Source organism: Parasteatoda tepidariorum, chromosome 9, assembly GCF_982258835.1.
Source record: "Parasteatoda tepidariorum strain Cologne lab strain chromosome 9, Ptep-v5.0, whole genome shotgun sequence".
In the NCBI taxonomy this organism is placed as follows: Eukaryota; Metazoa; Arthropoda; class Arachnida; order Araneae; family Theridiidae; genus Parasteatoda; species Parasteatoda tepidariorum.
The window spans coordinates 53,715,172-53,740,347 of record NC_141763.1 but is presented as its reverse complement, the minus strand read 5'-3'; the positions used below and the strand labels follow the sequence as shown (position 1 = coordinate 53,740,347).

The window sequence follows — 25,176 nt, the reverse complement described above, 5'->3', positions numbered from 1 at the left end:
ATTTTTAATGTCTATTTTTGAATATAAATTATAAGTCAATGCATCTACTATTTAAATTTAGGAATGCAGATGTTATCCTCATACTTAATTCATTTTTAAAAATAAAATAAATATTTGCTCAAAGGCTCATCAAAAATTTTATAGTTTTTACTTTTGAATAATGTTTGAATCAAACATTACCAAACCTTTGATGGAGTTATAAGAAATGAACTAAAAATAAAAAATTGTTTTATAAAGAGAAAATTACTATTTTTTCCCATCAAATTATATAAAAAGGTCAATTTCATTAGTATTTATGAAAACAACTTGATTAAAATTACAGGTAGCTGTAATGAACCCCCCAACATTAACTAAGTTTCAAGCAAACGCTTTAAAATCGCGAGATTTTTCAATTCAATCATAATAATTTAATGCTTCTGCTGCAAATCTCGGCCCGCTAGAGAAGAATTTCATTCGACTATTTTTTATGGTGGTACATTAATTATCAATACATATCATCAACATTTTAAATGTGTTACCTTTTTTTATTATGAGTCGGAGTCATATTTAATAATAAGATTATGAACGCTTTAAAGAAAAAATATTTATTTTTTTAAATTTAAGTGATCATATGCTTTTAATCACTTTTTACTATCAATACCAGTCAGTGCCTGCTGGAAAACATGAAATATTAACTCCAACACACTTTCCTAAATTGACTATGGATCTATTTTATAGCTTTACAAAATTAAACTATTAATTGATAAAAAATAAACTTTAGTAATGGATGAAAACGACTAAATTCTATTTTTATCCAGATTTATTTAATAGATAAAAACATGATATGTAATTTTTATCCTTTAGATATTATTAAGAATGCTCAAGAATAACTTTTTGAAATATTACATAAAAAGATCATTACGCCTGGATTTTTCTGGAAAGATGTGAATTTAAGCTTCAAAACAAATTTAAATTCTTCATATTTCTTTTTGTTTTATACATACACAAGAAAAGCTCGACACAAAGAAAACAAAAGCACCACACTTCACGATGATATGGACTGTATTTATTAAAAAAATGATAAGTAAAAATGTATATGTATTTTAACAGCGCCGTCTATTGTTAAGTAACAAGGCAAGGTGCGAACACTTTTCAAAACAATATATTGGAATTTTTCTTGAGAGATAAAAGATTAAAATTAAATCAAATTTATAAAATCACAATTTTCTGATTGTGTTCATAAAATAATAGATACATGTGCTGAGATAAATATTATAATATATATATATATATGTTAAGCACATATACTAGTGCTAATTAAATTTAGTTAGGAAGGGGTTTTTTTTTTATCGATGAATGGCTTAGTTTTCTATAAATACTAGGATATTTGGTTTTACCAACATGTAATAGGTTTATTCAATATATCATTACAACTTTTGTACAAACATATTAAAAAAGAATACTTAATAAGAAATCTGCTAATCATTTACATAAGTTCATTTATTCATCTAAAAAATTAACAAATTACATAAAACACTTTCAAAAATTATAATACATTATATACATCCCATTGCTATAAGTAGAATTTATGAATCAAATTTTGGAAGTTTGAACATCCCGGCTGAATAAACTAACTGTCTTTCCTTTACTTTCTTTTCCAAGAATTGTTTCATATCTTGAATGGAGCATTCATTTGTGCTGGAGCCTTGAACAGTAAACATTCGGAGCATACTGTGAATACGCTCAAGAGGTAAAGACTCCATGTTGGTGAGCATACCAACAATAAAAGACCAGAAAGTCTGAAAATAATTAAAAAAGTTAATAATAATTTAGAATAAATTTGATAGAAATCTAATTTAATTCTAAACATTGCTTTATTTATTGATAAAAAAACATGAGTTGATAGCTTTTAGTCTAAGATTGAATAAGAATTGGTATTTTATGTAGTAAGAAGATATAGAACACATAAGGATTTAATTTAACTATTCTGTAACTTAAGAATATTTAGGGGGAGGAAAAGTGTGAAAAAAAACGTGTGGCAACTTATACTATTTTTGACAACCTTATAATGATATTTTTGTAGGAAATAAAACTTGTTTTAATCTAGAGAAAATACTATAAGACTATCAAAATATTTTGAAGCTAGGAGGGCAATAATGGATTAACTTATTTAGAAATAAATGAGAGATAAATCTATGTAACAATAATAAATAGTAATTTTTTTTTTATATCCCACTAGGGCAGTTAAGGAATTTTTCCAAAATGTTCTATAATTTCTGACAGATATGAGATTTCAAAAGGAAAAAAAAAGCATATGGAATAAAAAATTGTGTTTGAAAAACAATTAAGATAATTATTTTGATGCTGCAAGTTATTTTGATAATATTTTTGTTCAAAAGTTGATTTAGGGTGTTAAAAGTATCAAATTTAGTATACTATATTAATAATAATTTATAGCAATATTTTTAAAATTTTAACAACAGAATAAATATTTTATGGCACTAACAAATCATTAGGTCGGAAAATAAAGAGCTTCATTTAAACACTTTTTTTCAAATTATTTTGGATTAACTGTCTATTAGTAATATAAAGTTTTAAAAAAAATTAGATTGAACTATAACATGAAATTAAAACTCAAACAATGCAAAAATAAACCTGAAAGCAAAAATAAACCTGGAAACACCAATTTAAATGGTAAACTTTATAACATTACAAATATTAATTTAATGATTGATCCCCTTATATCTTCTTCTTTGTCAGCGCAACTTGCAGGCATTAGCTGCCTCAACAGTTGACAAATGCCAGTGCCTCCTATCCATGGCAACTCCCTTCCAATTTCTAATCTTTAGGGTTTTCAGGTCATTTTTGATGTTGTCGAGCCATCTAGTAGGGGCTACCTCTGGGACATGACCCCTCAGGGTTCTCATGGTGCTATTTTCAGGGTTTCTCCATAAATGAACCAGCAATCTCAACCTATTACTGTGGATTATTTGTTTAATTTGGGGCTACTTATAGAGTCGGAAGAGCTCAAAGTTATATCTGGTTTGCCAGCATCCCCTTTCAGCAACAGGGTGGGATCTAACAAATCCTTGCCTGCTGATCTTAGCATTGAAGTCCCCGAATATGCCACATAAAAAAGTTCATATCGCAAGTACCCAACATGAATCTATATTTATCTATGGATTTAAAGTTTTTTTTATATTAGTTTTTATACATTTTGAAAAGAGTTTGAAAGAAAATTTTGATAGTGTAGTGTGGATTTTGCATTGCATAAATGTACTTGATCCATACAGCAAGTTCTGCAACTAATGAATTGTACTCACTTTGCCTGCTATTTCGTGGAAATGCTTTTAGTTTATTGACTAATTGGGACAAAATTGGTTCATAAATTGTCTTTTGTGGCATTTTATTTCGTAGTTAGATTTCAATATTGTTCTTTACACTTCACTTAAAATTTTAAAAAAAATTTAATTAAATTTTACTTGTAGGTGACAAAAATTTTATCTTCTACATGGTTATTTAGTTATTGAGTTAAATTAATTTTATATAATGCAATACATTAACCAAACTTAATATCATCTTCAATTTCATCAATATAAAATTTAATGCTATTATGTTTTTTTAATTCAAATTTAAACTTTCCTACTTTACCATATATCTTTAAGTGAGCTTTATTTCATACATTCAACAGAAAAGGGAGAAAGTTCCAGTTGTCCAGTCAAAAGGGGCATCTGTTTGACAACTAAGGACAATTATTTTCTCATCAAATTACATTTTTAATGGACATTAAATATTTATCTGTACCAAAATTGTTGGTGAAAAGTAATTTTTAAACAAATTTTATAATGGTCATTAAAATTTAAATATTCTGACTATATAATATAATATCAACTTATATTAACATCAAAATAAATATAAAATAAAGATTATTTTTAAAGATATGTATACATTTCTAATGTCTTTTAAATAAAATCATAACAAATTTACCTGCAATTCTTCTTCTTTCATATCTTGAGAAGAAGCAGTTACAGATTCTTCTTCATCTTCAATCATGACAATGGAATCACATTTGTTGCTTTTCTGGTCTTCTGTAAGAACGAAAACATCAGGTTCTGCTTCTTGAAGAACTCCATGACTTTGCCAAAGAGTAATTTTACGTCGTAAAACTGATGCTTGCATTTGCATTTCAGAACTCAATTCATTAATGGTCCATTTAGCTATAAAATATAAAAAATAGCAACTTTCAATTACTCAAGTTATAAGTATATCTTAAATGATTCATTAGTGATTCAAAATAGTAAATTTTGTTAGATGTAAAATATTTATTTTATAACCCAAGTAATGATTAATTAGTACTCACTAAATAATACTTTAATTTTAAAATATTTACTTTTATAAATATTCATTTACTAAAAGCTAGTACTTAAATAAATCCTCTAGTTTAATTATAAAAGAATTTAACTAATTCTAACTTAAATTTTTTACTTGTGTAGTCTTTCTTTATTTTTAAATGAATAAAAGCTTGCCATTCACAAGGTTGAGCTAATAAAAAATGTTTAAGAATTATGAATTATTTAACCTTACATTGTCAACATATTTTATAATTATAAGAATTAAAATAAATTGCCTATGAAATTTTTGTACCTCAGGACTGATTGTGCTCCGGAAAAAATCCGGATTTCCGGAATTTTTGCAAACAGTGATCCGGAAGTTTCCGGAGATCGAAGGTCCAGACGTTACAAAAAATCATTGATCACAGAAGTTTCCGAAAATCAAATTTTCAAAGGTGGAACTTAAAAACACAGTTTATTTTATTTATTTGTAAGGGCGAGCCGGAAAGATACTTTATAAGCTTACATTCATGATTAATATTAATTTTTTATCAGCAAATAGTTGTTATAATCATAAACTCAAGAAAGAAAGACATATTTGTAAATTTTAATTACTTCTCCAGATCATCATAGGTATGTGTAAATGGTATAAGTATGAGTAAAATTTTAAATGTATTTTAAGTAAACTAAGAAATATTGAGGAAAAGGAAACAAAACCCTGTTTAAATTTTTTTCTGATTTTTCAATTTAAACTGTTTTTTTTTTTTTTTTTAAACTCCAGAAATTTTCCGGAATTTTGACTTGGGCTCACAATCACCCCTGGTACCTAAAAAACCTTTATTTTCGACGGATCAAACAATATTTAAGAACAACTTAAAACAAGAAACATACTTAAAAACAAGAAACAACTACTGAAATTATAAAAAAAAAAATTCTGATGACATAAATGAAGTTCTTATTTAAATAGTTAACAAAAATAAATAAATATTTAACTAAAATAAATAACTTTAAATAGTTTAATAGTACAATTTCATTAATTAAAAAAAAAGTTAACCTCACTTTCGTGTTCATACAACTAATTTCTATCTTATGTTACGGCTCGTACACAAGCACCTTATTTCTATTACCAAGCAGAGGGCACCTCGAATCAGACAAGATAGAAGAATAATTCAATCATATTAGATTTTAAGTTACTGAAATTAAAAATTAACAAAAGTGTATTGTGCAGCTTTCAGGAGAACTGCTCTAGACACTAGTCTTGTTTTGTGGCAGGTACTATGGTTACGATTGTCAGTCACTTTCAAAAGTGGTGTGGGATGAATAGTTTTGTCATGATCTTGGTGCCGGTCAGCATGAGAATCTTTCTTGGAGACCTTCATCCCCCCCCCCATTAGAAATGTGCTTTCTCATGTTACCATAGCAGCAGACAGCCCCAGACTTTTAGTCTGGAGGAGTTCTCCTCAAAGCCGAACAGTAGTTGTTTCAAATGACAAAGTAAAATCTTACGTTTATCACTAAAATGACACAAAATTGTAGCATGTACTGGACTAACACTGACATTGAGAATTCTTCCCTTCAGTTCAATTTCTAAATCAACTAAGCCCAAATGTGGCTTCCACATGAGTGTTCTGTTTCCCTTTAATGCTTCAAATGCTGTTGTATACTTTTTTAAATTTTGCCAAATATAATCTGGCAATTTCAGCTTTTCTTCTTTAAATGACGGCCAAAACTGTGCAGAAAGTATCATTGTATTTATTGGAAAATCCTGTAAAATACATTGAAATTAACAAATTTGATATAAAATTGAAAATATATCATCAAACGTGTTATTATATTTACCAATTAAAGATGTAAATAAATAATGAGTTAGAATTATCAGAAATTTTTTTTAAATAAAAGATAGTAACAGCTTTCTTTGAATTCATATTTATTTAATGCTTCATAAATAGTATTACAATAAAAACAACTGTCACTTTTTACAAAATAAAATTAATAAAGGTTTTAAAAAAAATGCAAATTGTAGCAATTTCTAAAAACAAATAATACCGTAACATAATATGATTGGTCCTAATCAGTATTTTGAAAATAAATTACAATGGGAGAAAAAAAATAAGGTATTTGTTTACAAACCTAAAGCATGAAATTCTGCACTTAAGAATGGGAGCAAACATTCAACTCTTTGCAGGCACAATTTGTATGTGAGTGTGCTTTTCAATAAAATTATAAAAAATAATTAATTTTAAAACAAATTTTTTGAATTTTTGAAAAATAAATAATAATTCTTAAATCAGAAATTTTTACTGATTATGAAATAGAAAATGCTCTAGTCCAAGCAATAAAATTGTTAAGTAAAGCAAGAGGTGGGAAAAAAAAAAGGTACTTCAAGCAATTTCCTTTTCTTTTGGTACTTCAAGCAATTTCCCTTCGTTTTTGAATTTTAGTTAAGACTTTAAAATATAGGTAACTAGATTCTTTTCATTTACTATTAAAATATGTATTATTGTTCTTACAAATTTTATTTTTATAAATTAGTCTTGTTACAATTGGCTAATAATAACACCAGGGGCAAAATATGTAATGACAACTAGCCCCCACATGCATTCATTTTACTTCATGTGGCACATTTAATAAGAAACATTTTTAGTTTTTTTTTTATCGTTACTAGGATTGTCACTCCAAACTTTCACAAGCTTGGAAAATAAAACATCATTTTGGGAAAAAAATTGGTTTGTCCCTACTTATCTAACAGCCTTCAGTGGCCTTATGAGTATTATTTTTAATTTTCAGTGATGTTTTTTTTTTCCTATTTCAATCTATTTTTTGCTAAATTTGCTCCTGCTTTAGTTGTAAGTTTTTGCATTTTACTTTTTTTCTGGCACATCCAAACAAACTGAAAAGGAGGTGAAAGCTCTATGGTTCAGGGATGTGTCTGAGTGTAAAGTAAAGTAAAAAAAAAAGCCTTCAGTGGCCAAATGACCCATCCTCATTGACTCACTATTCTGCAGTTTTTTTTTTTTTTTTAGTGCTCTGAATACTCCATTCTCTCTCATCGTTTTGCCACTCTGTGACTCCTCATTAATCGAATCAAACACAACCTATAATATTCCATTTTAAATAACTGTAAAAAAAAATCCTAACAACAACATCAAATACAGTGTAGGGTTACTTAAACTTTATCCTGCTGCTTTCAGCAGCATTAATATGAGTGATTAGTTTACCTCATGGAGTCACAACTTTGCAGAACTCCATTCATCAAACTCAAGTCATAAGAGTTAATAATAACAATAAAAAAATCAAGATAAAAAATTTGACACACAATAAGGGCTGATTTTTTTAACTTCATTTTAATTTTTAAAAAAATGCAAGATGTCTCTAATAATACCACATTAGTTAGAAAGATGCCTTTGCAAAACATATTTTATTCAGTACATTAAATAGAATAAGTATTTTAATAATTAAAAAAAAATAATAATTATAAATACTCAATGAGGGAGTTTTGTGACAGAGAATCAATGGAGCTCACTGCCAGTTACTTCAATTATTTTAAGATCTGAAAAATTGTTGACTTTTTGAACTATACAGTTCATAGTTTCCACGTGACATCATAATTATTTATTAGGTAATAATTACTTTTTTAATATTTAAAAGAATTCTACAAGAAAAAATGCATGGATAAAAAAAATTGACAATTAATAGTATTTGGCAAATCATTTTTAGAAACTTGAGATCCATTCTTATTCTCACTGTGCATCAAGCTAGACAGGTTTGTGCAAATTACACTATTCAGATTTTTAATTTCCAAATGCACATTTCACAAATTTTTTTATTTAAAAAAAAAAAAGCAACAAAAAATACAGTTTGCACAGTGCTATATAATCTTTCATCTTTACTGGCATGTCAGTTTTTCTCTAAGAGTTTCCTCCTATTGTCCCTCTGTTTGGTGAATGTCCTCCAATTTTTGATTCACAAAGTGTTGATGCCCTTCTCAACACTGTCGATCCACCTAAGATGTGGTCTTCGTCTTGTTCCCATAGGTTTTGATTAAAATATTTTCTTGCAGTTTCGGTCTTTCTGCATTCTGATTAAATGACCAGCCTAATTTAGTCTATAAATTTTTATGTACTTAACAACATCAGGCTCCCTTGAGATTTTATTCAGCTCTGAGATAGTTCTTCTTCTCCATGAGCCGTTTACCTGAGTTCCACCACAGATACTACATAGTACCCTTTTTCAAAAATTGCAATCGCCTCCTCGTCTTTCGATGTCAATGCCCAAGTCTCAAAAGCATAAGTCAAAACAGGTCTTATAAGAGTTTTATATAAGTAATTTAGTTCTTCATTTTAGAAAGTTGGATCTCATATATTTTTTCAGACTGTGCAAACATCTATTAACATTTGTGATTCGTTTATGTATTTCTGTAATAAGACGTTATATAATATTTTTCATTTTAAATAAAAGCTTTTTAGTAAAATATTTTATTTTGCTTTAAATTGTCTGTTTGTAAAAGCAACTGAACAAATTACCTCTTTTTGACTCTTATTATAATGATTTCTAAAAATCAGAGCGAGTTCCACTGATTTCATTTTATGAAACTCGCTCACTAAATCAACTAAAATAATTATTTTAAAAATCATTTTCTAAAGCAATATAGTTAAATACTCTTGTAAAAAATAATTTTAGCGCATGTTCCCTCAACAACTAAAAAAAAAATTAATAAATAAAAAATATGCACTAACACCTGGCTCATAATCCTTTACTTCCCCAGAGTTCAAGTGAGAATTCAGTCGCTTGGAATCTGCTATATCCTTCAACATTACTTCACAGAAATGCAGCTGTGATTCACCAAACCTCAATTTCAGAAGTTCTAAATAGCGAATCTCTTTTTCAGTGTCATACGAAAATGTAGTAAGAATTCTATCAGCCAACAAGCTTCTATATTCATTCACAAATAGCTCTTTGCTTCCATAAATATTCACTAGTATTCCAATGATATCGGATGATCTTTGGCTTTCAGTTGATTTTGCTATTTCATAGAAAATAAAAATGAACATAAAAATACACTATTTTCACTGACTAAATATTGATAAGTTAATATGTGACTGTTAAATATTAATAAATTTAATATATGCACAGTTAAAAATGTTCACACATTTTAAAGAAGGAATATATTTGAAAGCAAATAAACAAAATTTCAAGTCAAGAATATCAAAATTCTAGCACATAAAGATTCTATTTAAAGTTCAATAAAATTAATACTTGAGAAAATAAATATCATTAAATTGTTTCCCATATTAACTGTTTCATCAATGACTTTTATTTATACATTCATATATTTTGCTAATGAAAAAATATACTTAATAAAATGCTAAAAAAATTTTTATTGTGAATAATTTAACTATTTATATCTTAGTTTAGAATGTGAATAATAATATCATCCTATTTTAATAAATTATTAATAAAATCTAAACATAAGAACAAACATTTTCAGAATATAATCTTATTCGACACACATTCCATGTCAATAAGAAAAACACTTATGCTTAATTGTTATAAAAAAATGGAAACACTAAAATATTGGGTAATGTTTTGATAGAAAAGGGAAGGCTTCTTAAAGCAACATAACACTAAGGTTTGGCAGTAAACTTAAAATGAAACATTCAGATGATTAGAATCAACTGAGAAGATAAGATACAATTGTATCGAGCTGTTGCGGAATTACAAAAATGTACAGAAAGCATTTGCTACAATACTATTTTCAAATATTGTTGCAACAATCAATGAACAAACAAAATTTTTGAATACATACCTGGATCAGCATCAACTGGATCTGGACACCATTTCTGCCAATCATCCATTTCTTCATCCATGGGAAAATTATCTTCTAATTTCAATGGTACACCTTTGAGTAATTCACAAGCCAATTCACCACAACTGTCCTCTCGAAGACTAGAAATTATGCATCGAACAGTATCTTCTCTTGATCTAAGTAATAAGTTATTAGTAAATTTTAATCTTTTATGATTTATCTTCTATAACTATAATTTAGGGTAGCACAACCTGCTGGAATCATAGAGATTTCGGCAAGTCTAGAAAGTAGATACTTCCTAGTAACAGGTCTTTAAGATAAACAAACTTCAAAACATGCATTATTCAATGAAAAGAAAAATAGACAATAATTTGTAGTAATGACTTATCACATTAGTCAAACTGGCCTGTTCCTATCCTCATTCAATGATAATGTTTTGCTCTTAAAACCTAATATTTGGTATTACAAATAAAAATCCCAGTTTTCTAATGCAAAATTGCATGGTATAGATAAAATATGGTCTGGATTTTCAATGAAATTTACCCTATATACCTGGAAAAGTCAATGAATTTTTTTTGTTTCTAAAATTGGGTGGAAACCCTGTTATAAGGAGAAAAAAAAATTTTTAAAAGAAAAGAGATTAGTTTATTTCTATTGCTAAATTGTGTCCAGAAAAGAGACATTCTGGTAAATTCACATCCGGATAAGGAATGTACTTTATTTAAAAAAACATCAAACAAAATGGGTATAATTGGAATAAGTTTATAGAGCAGAAAACTATTTTACATAAATAATTTTATAATTTAAAAGTTTCATGTCACTTTCATCCACATTTAGTCTCTTATAGTTATTTATTAGCCTATTTTGAACATCAAATAATACACATACATTACCCAATCTCATTATTTCTTTGCAAAAAATATTTAATAACAATAGAATCAGACTTTACGAAATCAAACCATAAGAATGAATTTATGAAATAATATTTTTTAATAAATAAGTTGATTTAAATCAATGATTTTTTAAATAAAAAAAAATAAAGTTATTAAAATGTTCAAAACTTTTTTTAAATATTTATTTAAAAGATATACAACCTGCAGCCTTTGAATTGTAAATGTACAATAAAAAACATTTAAATATATTTAACAAACACTGAAATTATTAGATTAAAATTGCAAAATGTAGTTGCCAAAAAATTTAAATTGTTCAACACTCTTGACAATTTTTTTAATTGTTCTTTAGCTTTAACATATTTAAAACAAATGTATTTCAAAAGTTAATTTGAAAATTAAAGAATTTATACACATTAAAAAAATTACCAAATTAATATGTCCACACAGAAAGTTAAAAATCTTTTAAGATTTTTCTTTACACAGAAGACAAACTGCAAAAAACTTTAATTACGTTCTTAAATTTGAAAATACTATATATCTAGTAAATATTATATATAATTAGTTGTACTTTGTCTCTTAATTTATAAGACAAATTATTACAATAAGGAATAATTAAGTTATAATAAGTTAATATAAAAATTGATTCTTATTATATCACTCAAAGGCTAAAACTTTCTTTTCTGAGATCCCTTTCTAAAAAGAGTTTTTCTTAATTTAACCTTTCAACGTCAAGTTGAGAGCAGGGTTAAACTAGGTAGCAGTTATGCAAAAAAAAAAAACTTTTCAGAATGCCATTTATTATAGAAACGCTACTAAGCATGGGCATTTTAGTAGAAATTTACCTAAGTTGTTTAAGAATACGTGAGTTAAATGCTTAATACATAAGAGCTATTATAAAAAAAATGAATATTTAAAAAAAAAAAAAAAAACATTACAATTTGAAAGAATAATGAAAAATCACCTCAAATACTTGCAAACTGGCTCACTAACAACTTGTAGAACAACTCCAGTTTGATCCAAAACTCTCAAAGCTTTTATTGCAGAAATGTAAGCAGTAAGAATGTCAGATGTATTTACCCCTTGGAAAAAATTAAAGCAATATTGTCATTTCTTAAAAATTTAAAAAATACAAAGCTATACAAAAAAAAGTTATACAATATATATTACACAACTGATTAGTTCATTTAATTCTAGCATCTGTTATAAATATGTACAACAAACACTAGAGATGCATTTGGGCTAACCTATTAGGGCCCTGCCTAAAGATTTTACACCCCAATCCAAGATTTAGTATGACATATGAAGTTCAATTCCTGAAGATATAGTACTTCATAATTTTTTACAATTTTAATTTTTTTTTAACATTTATATTGTTCTTAATAACCATATCAAACTAATTTTAGTATATTTGTACAGTTTAAAAGAGGTAAAAAGTGAATAAACACTTTATCATGAAGACTACTTACAACTGATGAGCATGATTCTGTCATGTTCCTAGTAAATGCATTTTTCCCCCACCTATGTTTGACAAGATAATCCAATTCAAATCAAAATTCGCATTAAAAAAACTCACAATTTGTATTTTAAAAAAAATTCAAAATCTATAGTAAATAAATCAACCGAATTTGTAATATAAAAAAGTTACAGATAGATAATGGTTCCACAATGTGGGTGGAAAAGGTGCATTGCCTGACCTTATAGTTCAAGAACAGGCAGCAATATTGATCAATAAAAACAAACGCACATAATGAATTAAAAAAAAAAAAGAAATTGAATATATAAAATATAGTCACAAGAGATAACAATAAATGAAGATACCCATGAATAAGATTGTTGGTGTAGAGGGAGAAAAAAGAGCTAAAAAAAAAAAAAAAAAAAAAACTTAAAAGAAAATTTTTTTTGTTCTTAATTGAATTGAAATGTTTTCAAAGTTAAGAAGAGGCTCCACTTTTTTCTTCAAAATGGAGAGACATGAAAGCAATAATGGTGTCATTGTACAATGGAGAAATGATTAAATACATTGTGAATGTCATCATAAACTATAAACCTGAAAATTCAAAGAATAAAACGTTTTTAATAAATTAATTTAGATGTTAGATTATTATGACTAAATTCCTTATTTTATCATTCAAAAATATTACTTTATATATTTAATTTTTAACTTTCCTACCTTCACTGTTTAAAATAAAATACTCATCTCTACATTGTAGACAGTCTACATTCTTTAAAAATTATTAAGAAACCAATAAAACCATCTACCATCTATTTATGGTTTAATATCATAATTAAAATAAAATTAAATTCAAGATCACAAACAAAAGTAATTATAGAAAAAATATTTATAAAAAATAATATAATTGAGAATAAAAACATAAACAGCTAATAACATCAATTACCAAAAATGAAGAATTTCAATATAATAATGTCTTTACAAATGTTAAAAATTCTAATCAACAATATTTAAAATAAGTTTAACAAAACTGAATAGTATTAATTGCTTTGTCTAATAAGTAAATACAAAGTAAACTAAAAAAAAAATTCATTTACCAGGATGAAGTAAACGATTTTCTAAAGATGACTTTAAAGTACTTATGAGTCTTGGTCGTAGATTAGTTATTTCCAGACATTCTTTCAAGTCTTCTAAGGCAGCATGAGATTCAGGAAATTCAATTATTATATCAAATAGTTGATCAACTCGAACATCAGCAAATGCTTCATACAAGATGTGAAACAGGCGATTCTAGAAAAAAAATTATAATTCACAAATATTTTTCTTAGCAGAAGATACAGTTTTTATCAGGACTTATAGATATTCTGTCTAAATATAATATTCGCAACAAATATGTTTTCTGCCAAAAAAGCAAAGTAAATCTATTTTAATTTTAAAATTGAAAAAAAAATCATATAAAAAAAAGGGGAGAAGTTTTGTTTTTGGTTCTTTCCCTTTCATTGCTTTTAGGTGCAAAAAAAAAGTAGTACAGGGTGTTTATGAAGTCCTGGACCCATTTTGATGTTTAATAAGTCATAAAATAATAAAGATAGATTAAAATTAATAACATAAATGGTTAGATAGACTCAAAAAATTTTAAGACCCTTGTCAATGAACTTCCACGTGTGCCCTCTTCGTCGCATGGAGAATATCAGGTCGATAGTCAATCCCAGAAACTTGAAAGGATGCTTCGTTGTGGAACATAATGACATTACAACCGCAATAACCTCTGTGGATGCCGACATGCTTGCCTTTACCCGGTGTGAAATTAACTATCGACTTGATGTTCTCCTTGCGAAGAAGGGGGCACACGTGGAAGTTCATTGACAAGGGTCATGAAACTTTTTGAGTCTATCTAACCATTTATGTTATTAATTTTAATCTATCTTTATTATTTTATGAGTTATTAAACATCAAAATGGGTCCGGGACTTTATAAACGCCCTGTATAAAAAAAATTTGCAACACATAATACTTAATTTTAAGTATTACTAATATCCAGTTTAGCGATGTACAAACATACTTGCCAGCAAATGAGTAAAAAATGGATTATTATTACTAATTGAAAAGTGGATATTATTTATTATAGCTTATAAAAACACCAACGGTTTAGCAATATATTTATTTCAAAATTTTTATAAATTAAACTAAAACACTTACTTTGTGTTCACGAACTAATTCTTCAATATTAGGAGCACTATCCCAATGAAATGAAGATAACCAACTTATAACAGTTGTTTCAAGCCACTAAAAATAAACTTAAAATTAATAGCTGATATAAAATGAATTACTTTCCATAGGAATTGTTAAGATACTGAATATATATCAAAAAATGCTCTTTAATATTTTATTATGATTCTCACAGATCCATTAATATTCCATATAAAACTTATTTAAAAAATTTAATATTAATAAACAAAATTTTCCTATCATGTGAATTTTTATAGAAACCAAAACAATCAATGCAATCATTATAACCATGCACTTACAAGGTTTAAAGCAATTAAAAAAATAATAAGTAATCAGCATTAAAACTATAGAAAATTCATCTAGGTTTTGAAATTTTGATTTAAGGTGAGCATTTTGGTACCAGAAAAATTATTGAAAGGTTTTCATTGCATATAAACAGAGTCTTTTTAATTAGAATAAACATGGATATTAATTATTTGATTAGAAAAAATTTAATTACAATATGAGAGCTTGTAAACTTTAGATTTAGTCTGAGGCCAAGAACAAAAATTCTAATTTAAATCAGAAAAAAAATAAAGGATTAAGTAATAAAAGAAATATTGCTGCACATAAACAGACACAAATTAGATAAATCAGAAGTATTTAAGTTGATAAATTTTTGTGACCATCTTCAATTACTATGAATAATACCTTTACTTTAATTTATATTCTTTCAAAAATTTTGGCAAAGAGGTACTATTTCATGTAACATAACTTCTGAATTTTCACTGAATCATACATATCTCGAATACTTTCAGATCATGAAATAAAAAATTAATTTTTATAAAGTTTACAGGTTTAATTCATAACCCCTTTAATTCAAAATAAATAATAGGTGACTAAACTTCACAAATAACTGAAAATATACTAGGAAAAAGTTAAAAACGTAATATAGGATGCAATATAACAGAATACAATGCAATTTCTTTATGTTTTAGCTATACATTATAGTAATGTACAAAATACAGAAGCAAAGGTAACAAAAATTATCGTTTAACTGTTAAATAAACACAGGTCTAGAAACAGGTTTTAGGTTCAAATATTATAGATATGAAATATAAATAAATTTGAGTGTTTTATATGCACAATATCAAAAAAAAAAAAAAAAAAAATTATACATAAAAGAAAAAAGAATTCTAATTACTTGTAAAATAAAGCTTAAAATACTTACAATTTTCACAGCACTAAGAAGAGGAATTTCAAAATTTCCTTTACAAAAATCACGAATATATAGCTCAACAACATCTTGAGCAACATTTATAGGAACATCTCCCACGACCAGTTGAAAAAAATTTAATTCATGCCTATAATTTAATAATATACATTAAGAAGCAAAAGAGATCAAATTATTAATTATCTTTAGCAATAAGAAGTTTTGTTATTAACATTTATCTACTGCGATATGACACTTTAATTTATTAAATAGCATTATTTACAAAATTATTATCAAATTACAAGTAAAACAAACTTTTTTTTCCTTCTCCTTTTTCTTCCAGCGAAACTAATATTTCTCTTTTGGGGCTATTCATGATAATTTGTCATTTGAATTAATATACTAACTTTAAAGGAGAATATTATATTATTCACATTCTTACAACAGTCCATTATATTATGGAGACATATAGTATTATGGAAGTGGAGGTTAAGACTCTACAAATCAATGACTAACAAGATATTATTCTTAATATAATTTAAAATTGTTTAGGAACATACATTTAATCAGATTAATCTGAGCCTAGCTTCAATATCATAAATGTTTTGAGAAATCAAAATTTATCTTTAAATACATATTATTTGGAAACAAAAATATTATTCTATTATTCATAGTCAGAGCCGGATTATACCTTTTGTAGGCCCTAGGCATAGCCGTTTTTGGACCCTCCCCTCTTTCCCCCACTCCTCGACATTTTGCGTAGTTTGGAATTCGACAGCATAATACAAGATTTAGTTGAATCCAAAAAAGTAATATATTAGATCATAAGATTCTGCAAAATAATTTATTGCCGAAAAATATTATATTTTTATTTGTATCTTCATAATTTTGTGCAAAATACACTTGTTGTTTTTAAAGCTAAATTATTTTTGTCAACAAATTTTTTTCTCCCAAGTTTTTCGTAGGCCCCTGAATTTCGTAGGCCCTAGGCACGTGCCTAGTGTGCCTATAGGTTAATCCGGCCCTGTTCGCAGTATATTCAAAACTAATCATTATAAATAATATTAAAATGCTCACATAGCATAAAATGTTTTGTTAAAATTGAAACTTAAAAGAGAACATATATACTGATTATTTTATAAAATATTTTGTCATGAATAGATTTTGAGATACCATAATAACTAATATCATTATCTTTTATCTAATTTGTTCCAAAAACTTAACAAGCAATTGAGTGTTTCCAGTTTTATGTTGCAAGAAAGAAAGAAAAATAACAATATAGTTAATAAAAACATCTTAATAGTTCCATATTTAATTAGTTAAAATCTATAAATGTAATTTTAAAAAATCTGATGTACATTACACTCAATCAGTGATATACAAGCTACAAGCTGTAAAATTTGCAATTGAATTACATGAAAATAACGGATATTATCACATTTGTGAGTTTTGGAAAAATAAATTGAAAGTTTATGACAAGTTTATTTGATTTATATGTATACTAATACAAAGAAGTGCTATATTTTTCTTATTTAAAAGAGTTAGACATTAAACTTTTAGGATAATATTACAGCATCAGCTTAGTGTTAAAAGATATTTTTGAAAATTTTAAGGTGATGTTTACTTTTAATTTAAGTACTAGAATTTACTTTTAATTTAAGTACTAGTATTTACTTTTAATTTAAGTACTAGTATTTACTTTTAATTTAAGTACTTTACTGAATAAAATATTTTTTTACAGAATGATTTTTTTTTCTTTTTATAGCATAAAATAATTAAATAACTAGGTAACAAGACAGTTGCAACTTAATTCTCAATACTGATGAAATACATTTTCTTTAAACAAGCTTAAAATGATTCATATTGGAAAATGTTTTACTATTTCTGAAACAATGTAGATGACAAAAAATCACTAATATAAGAATAAAAAATATAACTCACAATCGATGATTTGTGATATAAAACTCTGCCAAAAATTTCTCACAATTGCATTCGCCACCTTCAGAAATGCAAGCAGTACACTGTAACGACTGTGTTTCTTCTAAAAAATAAGAAAAAAAATTACATTTCAACATATTTAATTAAACATATCTAAATAAATATTTTTTTAATAAATTTAACTTCAGCAGTAGAGAAAATTACCTGATTTCCTCAACACATGAATTTAAAATATTTTAACATTGGAATAAAGTAATTCTTCCTAACAAAATTAATTATAGTAAGAATTATTTTTGTTCAAAATTAAGTGATTGTAAAATAGATTTGTAATTGAGTAAAACATAGCATGAATATTCAATAGAATAATGCACTTAGAAATAATTAATTTTCATAAAAGCAGTAAAAATAATTAAATATAGAACTAAATTTCTCTCTGTTATTATCAAAAATTAATTTTATGCTTAAAATGCTTAATTTATTTAAAATATAATAAAACTTCTTTTAACCCCTTCAGGACTGGCAGAAGAGAAAATTGACATTTCCTAAGGACCACATGCTTTGAGTTTATACGTACAAATACAAGAGTGCCATATAGAAATCACACCCATGTGATTTTGAACAGTTTAAGTCAAAAAGTCTTATTTCTTGTATGATACGCCATAAAGAAATAATCATGTGACATATATGTGATCATTGTCTTGAAGGGGGTAATATATTCACAACTAAGATGATTTGTAAACACTATTAATGTATAATAAATCTTGCAGAACAAAGATATGATTTATTTGATTTTTAAATCAATCAGTGCTCAAAAAACAGTTAATGAGAAGATTTCCATATCTATACTTGTATAAAAAAACCAGCAGTAACTTGCTAGAAACTTCAAAAAAATAAATAAATAAAGACAAATGCGAAGAATATAATTCATAGGCATCCCGAGACAAGCCACTATATATATTATACATGTTTATAGTTGAAATATACATGTATCGATATGGAAAAACTTCCAGGTTCACATTTGCTATCAAAGAATTAAATATTAATAATTCACTACTTCAAACAAAATACAAGCATGCTTAATTGAAATACCTTTTATATGCTTAAATTTTGATTGATATGCCTTGAATGATTGGTTATAGTAATCCACAAGAACAGCTCTGAAATCAACTGGCCAATGAGCAAATGCAAGAGATCTAGCTATGATTAAAAGATCTGATTTAACAGTACCTCTGACATATTTTATTTTGTCCATAATGTCAGGATTAGTTTGTGAAAGTTGCTCTAAACCTTGTTGGAGTGCTTCAATTTCTTCCAAGCAGAAATAATATGATTCAATCTGTTCATTAAGATAAGCTAAAGCATCAGGGAATTTCCAGAACTTCCCACGAGGACAATTTTCAAATGTCTTCCAAAATTCTGGAACTACGTTACTTTGCATATCTTCTTTAAAAGTAGCAAGAAACCAATCTCTCACCATTGCTGTCATTCCACATTGATGAAGAGTAGCAAGAGCCTCAATGTATTGTGCTTGATTAGGTCTTGCTAACTATAACAAACAAAATAAATGTTTATATTTAGGATATAAAACCAGGGGTCTACAATTTCCGAGAGCCAGATCAACTAAAAAATCATAACTGGCATCTAATATTTGTGTAAAATTAAACCTGTTTTTTAATTCAAACCTGCATATTGTCTACATAAACTCCATTCCACATTAGTTTACTATGTTTTAAAAACTAAATGGCACATTTGAATATTATGCATGCATGTATTGCGGTGATTATATAATTGTACGTTAATTAAAAGTATATACCACACTTCTGACCACTTTATTATTTTTTGAATAGTATTCAATTAAAAAATAATTGTTTTATGTAATTTAATAAAAAAAGAATGTTCAGTTGCTTTTTATTTTATTAAAAACGGACTCCTTAAACTTGTCCAGCTCCTAGAAATTTTGTAGAACCCTGTATAAAGCATTTGGATATTTAAAAACATGATAATGTTTAGGAGCAAAAGTATTATAGTCTAATTCACCTCATCATCAAAGGTTGTCCTTTTTTTAAGCATTCTAGTCACAATATTCCACACGTGAGCGAAATTAGGGGTCTCCATTTGGTATAAACTTTTTTGAAAATGCTTGGCTAAAGAAATTTTTTTATAAAAATCAAAAGCTTTGTGAGGAAGTAATAAACAAACCATCAAACAACATTGTTTACGATTTTAAAAAATGCAACTGAGCCAAGCAACCAGTTTAAACTATTTCAATTTCTCTAAGCAGTTCCACTTATTCTAATTTAATAGTCAATCAAAGAAACTGAAAAACTGAGTTGATTCCGTTCAAAGATAATTGAAAGAACCTTGGCAAGGCAGAGTGAGTAGTATGCGCACCTTGGCCTAAAGGTAAAAAGTGATAATGCGCTGCATGTTTACAACGTTGCTGATCAATCGTAATATCACCGGCTTACCTCAGTTTCAACATTATCATCAGTTTATGTTCTTAAAAATCATCTTATTCACACATTTCAACCTCTGTCAGTTCATCCAGTCGTATAGTACGGTTTCAATCTACTTATGTAAAACATCCGATATCAACATCTCATCCCCTTTAAAGAAATGATGAAACGAAAAATTATATTTTTTCCTACTGTTTATCGTAAATATCGCTTATTTCCTAGAATATACCATGAAAAAAATGTCCAGACAACTAAACTAGTGTCTGAAAAAAACCACATTATTAATGCTGCTGAAAAAATCGTTCAAGAAAAATGGGAAATTAAGATGAAATTATGGATGAGAAAATACGAAGATCTTTTTGGTATTACTCAACTATCTGAGCTTCACACGAAAGTTTTGAATGTGAGTTCCTTTTAATTTTCTTTCAGATTTGATGAGCTGCAGTATGTTATTAAATTTCTTTGTTCTATTCGTTGATATAAAAACATTTATACTTGCAGAGACCTAGAAACCGGGGAGAGCTTTAACCTTTTAACAGTTTATAAATGAAGAGTTATTTCCCCTTCCAAGACTGTAGTTTTTATCGAAATATGTTTTGTGTGAATAAGTTTACGATTACAAAAAAGTCTAATACACGTTATGTGGGTACTAAAATAAACGTCTTTATTTCAAGGGAGCTTTCATTGTTTCCTTTTTGAAAACAATAAAATTTTTGGATTGTTCTTTTGAAAAATCACATAGACTTGTATCTAAATTTTATGTGTTAAAATTCTGTTACTTTGTTTGCAATATAATTTTCTCTTAATGCTGTCATTTTTAAATTATTTATAAATTTTCTCTTGAAAATTTGTTTCTAATTAGTTTATTTTTTACACCTTTAATGTATTGATTATCTAATTATATTTACTCATATGCTTATTTTTCTGTTTATATATAAATTCCATAGTTGCCTATTTTAAGAAAAAGATTTCTTCTCAAACTAACAATTAAATCTGGTCATTTTCATAGTAATTATTTAATTTTTTGTGCACTTAGAATATTACCAATAAAATCTTTTATAAACATTATGTTTCACTTATTTATATATCATGGTATACATATATATTATTCTATTACCCCCCTCCTCACTTCATTTACATGGGGAATTCGTTTCAAAGATGGATTGTTTATTGAGCATTTTTAAAATATTATTTACTTTCATATTATTGCAACTAATAAAGATTCCTCCATCATACTTTTCTTAATAATTGTTTTGCATCTTGAATAAAGTCTTAATTCTTTGTTATTGAACATTTTTAAAATGCCGGCCAGGTGGCCGAGCGGTTAGCGCTCCTGACTGCGGAGCCATTGGATGTGGGTTCGAATCCCGCTCTGGGCATGGACGTTTCTCTCTCTCTCTCTCTTTGTGCTGTCCTCTGTTGTGTGTGTATGCGTGAATGTGGCCCACCCTATAAGCGGGTTTGTGGCATGGGCAACGTTGCTCTCCTCCGTGACTTTGGTTCGCAGGTGCCCATTGGGTAACGCTAAATGAGCAACAATACCGGCATCTTCATAGGCAAAAATTCAAATTCAGTGCCTGCCATTAGGGAAAAAAAAAAAAACATTTTTAAAATATTATTCACTTTCATATTATTGCAAGTAATAAAGATTCCTCCTTCATACTTTTCTCAATAATTGTTTTGCATCTTGAATAAAGTTTTAATTCTTACATTAATTAATGTTTAACAATTTTGAAATAATGGAGATGAAAATTCATTTGTCCAACAAAATTTTTATTATTTTACATTTTAAAATTCTTTTTCAAGGCATTTACCTAACTCAAACCTGAAAAGGCCACTAAAAGAGGATATTGATTGCAAATTTATGTTTATGCCAGTTACTAATTGAAAATCCTGAAACATTAATTTTAATCGATTTATACCAAACAGGCATTAAGTGTTCAAAATTATCTAATATTTTTTTACTTGTGAAATACAACTGAGATATTACTCTATCAGTCCTGCATTTGTTAACTGAAGCTAGGCACCAAATACTCAGTTCATGTACTCACAAATAATTGTATGGTGAATTTTTAAGTCACTCTGGCTAACAAGTTTAACCCTTCAAGTTTATCTGACCATTTTAAAATCTAGGTCTTTTCAATATATTATATTATTACAATCATTGAATTTTGAATCACGTCTTTGATTACAGGTTTTGACTTGTTTTATCTGCAGCTATTATTGTAAACTTATGCACAACTCCTGTGATTAAAATATGATACGCAAAATATTCAAAATGCTAGAATTTTGCGCAATTAAACTTTCTTTATTTGAATGCACAAATTTATTATATTGAAATTTTTTTACTATTTTTTAATCGAACTTTGTTTGAAAAGTAGATTTTTTTTAAATTGAAGTAAATTTTAAAAAAAATTCTTGAATATTATGATGGATCTCTTACACTTTTATGTGAAATACAATAACCCTATTTTTTTATTATTATTTATTTATTTTTGAGATAATAATGCTGGTTTTATTTTTTAAATGTCTTGCCTTTTTTTAGGTCGTAGTCACATTTATTTTAGAAACCTTACTTTGCTTTTTGTCAAGGCTGAGAAATTCTCTACTCTATTTTTTTGTTATCAAAATCCTATAAAAAGGAAATTGAATGCCTTTTAACCCTTGTACATTGTATTTAACCGAATAAAGCTGTTTATGGTCAAAACCTGGATAATTGGTCAAGATTGTGCTCTCTTATACAGTAATTTATGCACATATACTATCTTTACACTTTCAATTTATTTCTCTATTTCAATTTCAAGTAAATTCTAATTTTTTTTACAATTACTTACTTGGGAAAATATTAAAAATGCTCATCCTCATTTTTTGAACATATTTTTTTTTGCTTAGCCGATTGTGGTTTTGTCCACATGCTTTTTAATAAATTTGTTTTCCATAGCTTTTTTTTTCCTTTTTTGCAGGTTCAAGAAAAAATCCAAAATGTTCAGGAGAGAAGACGAATAGTTCAAGAAGAAATATTTGCTGTCCAAAAGAAACTGCAAGAATCACAAGATATTTTGCATAAAACATCACTAGGAGATGATATGTATATATCTTTGGTTACCCAAGTAAGAAACCTAATCTTACATTATACCTGTACTTTGGTTATGGAATTGGCATTATTTGGCTCATTGTGAAAAGTTTTATGTGTTATAAACAAGCAATTTTTAAAAAAAATTTGTTTTATCTATTTTTTTATTTATTTTAATTTTATTTATTTATTTTTATGGTGGTTATACATTTGTGCTAATTGGTAGGTGTTTATAAATTGTTTCATTCAGTTGCATAGCATCCAAAGATAGAATTGAATGCTAAATCTTTTGATGGAATCAATTATATAATAAAAAAAATATTCCTATGCATATTTCTAGGTTGCTATCAAAACAGTTGCAAACAACTTATTATATTAAGATGTAATTGAAGATCTTCCAAAGATAGAATTCCTCTTCAAAGAATAAAGAAATTTGTGAACTTCTTTTTTTTTTTTTTTATCTTTTGCAAACTAGAATAAATGCACAAATTTCTCTTACAGTAACTTTTGAGTAAACAAAATCTTAAACATGAGTTAACAAACAAAGTGCCGTCTTAGATTGAATAAACAATTGGCCACTTTTTGCTATTGCTCCTTTTTTCTTTTTCTTACTTCCTTTTTTTTATTTTTTAAATCAATTGTTTAGTGTTAGAAGTACATCGATGTCGAAAGACTCTGGAAAAAATAATTTTCATTGAAATGTCCGATGTCTCCTTTCAAAGTTTTAATCCTTCAGAAACCATCAATTTGTGATTAAAAGATTCGAGAAGAAGTGTTCTTTAACAATTCATGTATTTCAAAGTATTAATTTAATCATGAAATGTATTACGCTTCCCCAAATATTTTTAACTGAAGTTCTATAAAGTCAATACCTTTAACTAAATTTTGTCATATATTTATATTATTTTTATTGTTGAATTATAACTGTAGATTATTTCTAATTTGAATTAATATATCATATTAGAAATAATCTATGGTTATAATTCAACAGTCAATACCGACTCATTAGGTTTGAGGAAAAAGTAGCTATGAAGCTATTAGAGTCTTCTGGTCACTGGATTCTACTGCTGGGGTGACTAATATTTTGTAAGTGAGCTTATATTCATTGAAAAATAATCTATTGCAGGTACGAGATCTTTTAAAAGAGCAGAGGCGACTTCAAGAAGTCTTTAGCTTGCATGATAGAACGGAACGAGAACATCAAATGACTTTAGCTCTTGCTATAAATAGCAGTCAAGATCATGAAAGGACTTACAGAGAAAAAAATAAATATTTATCTTTGATAACTGGTGTTGTTGGTGCTATTCTAGGTCTTTTGGGATCAACAATTAATAATTGGCGTCACAGAAAAGATATTAAAGTGTTTGCTGGTGATATAGCAGATAAAGTAGCAGGTTTACAAGAACAAATAGATAGTCGTCTTACGAATTTACCAGCTACTAAAGTTAATAACAATGAATTATTAAAAACTGACGCATTTTTCAATGAACTGAAAATGCAACAAGGAGCTTTATCTGAAAATATAAAATACTTAGAATCCCTCTTAAGTAACAAAGTTTTAATAAACTATGAAAAACACGATGAAATATTTTTAGATTTCCAACTGAAGCAATTGATTTATAATTTAGAAGAGAACTTTGATGCAAAATTGAAGCTTCATACATCAATCAATGTAGGTTTATTGACAAGTTTGTTGCTACTTTGTAGTTATCTATTTTATGTAGGTAATGTTCGCTAATTAGAAAGTATATTTTGTTTACTATCAACACATTCTTGTATAAATGTTTGTATTTATTTTCTTGATTAGAAATAAAGATTTACTTCTGTTAA

At 27.0% G+C, this 25,176-nt stretch overlaps 2 protein-coding genes across 2 annotated transcripts; one reads left to right on the top strand and one right to left on the bottom strand.

Moving 5' to 3' along the window:
• Positions 1 to 1,461: 1,461 nt before the first annotated feature.
• On the bottom strand, positions 1,462 to 20,195 carry mr (anaphase promoting complex subunit morula). Its single transcript, XM_016063138.5, has 12 exons — positions 19,855 to 20,195; positions 18,907 to 19,363; positions 17,821 to 17,920; positions 15,898 to 16,030; positions 14,658 to 14,744; positions 13,557 to 13,749; positions 11,971 to 12,088; positions 10,117 to 10,292; positions 9,047 to 9,333; positions 5,817 to 6,075; positions 3,967 to 4,196; positions 1,462 to 1,778 (listed from the first exon to the last, which is right to left on the bottom strand). Exons 1-12 carry the CDS (start codon positions 20,017 to 20,019, stop codon positions 1,566 to 1,568), a joined length of 2,418 nt encoding a protein of 805 aa, XP_015918624.1. The 5' UTR covers positions 20,020 to 20,195; the 3' UTR covers positions 1,462 to 1,565.
• Positions 20,194 to 25,176, top strand: LOC107448050 (mitochondrial potassium channel). Its single transcript, XM_016063139.4, has 3 exons — positions 20,194 to 20,676; positions 23,237 to 23,383; positions 24,473 to 25,176. The coding sequence occupies exons 1-3, from the start codon at positions 20,434 to 20,436 to the stop codon at positions 25,082 to 25,084; spliced, it is 1,002 nt and encodes a 333-aa protein (XP_015918625.2). The 5' UTR covers positions 20,194 to 20,433; the 3' UTR covers positions 25,085 to 25,176.

Excerpts from the sequence above, each read along its gene's own strand:
- LOC107448050 (XM_016063139.4), top strand. The coding sequence starts at position 20,434 with ATGATGAAACGAAAAATTATATTTTTTCCTACTGTTTATCGTAAATAT. Across the intron at positions 20,677-23,236 it reads TTCACACGAAAGTTTTGAAT|GTTCAAGAAAAAATCCAAAA; the intron begins GTGAGTTCCTTT and ends CCTTTTTTGCAG. Across the intron at positions 23,384-24,472 it reads ATATATCTTTGGTTACCCAA|GTACGAGATCTTTTAAAAGA; the intron begins GTAAGAAACCTA and ends AATCTATTGCAG.
- mr (XM_016063138.5), bottom strand. The coding sequence starts at position 20,019 with ATGGTTTGTTTATTACTTCCTCACAAAGCTTTTGATTTTTATAAAAAA. Across the intron at positions 13,750-14,657 it reads AATTAGTTCGTGAACACAAA|AATCGCCTGTTTCACATCTT; the intron begins GTAAGTGTTTTA and ends TTTTTTTTCTAG. Across the intron at positions 4,197-5,816 it reads GTGTCATTTTAGTGATAAAC|CTAAATGGACCATTAATGAA; the intron begins GTAAGATTTTAC and ends TATATTTTATAG.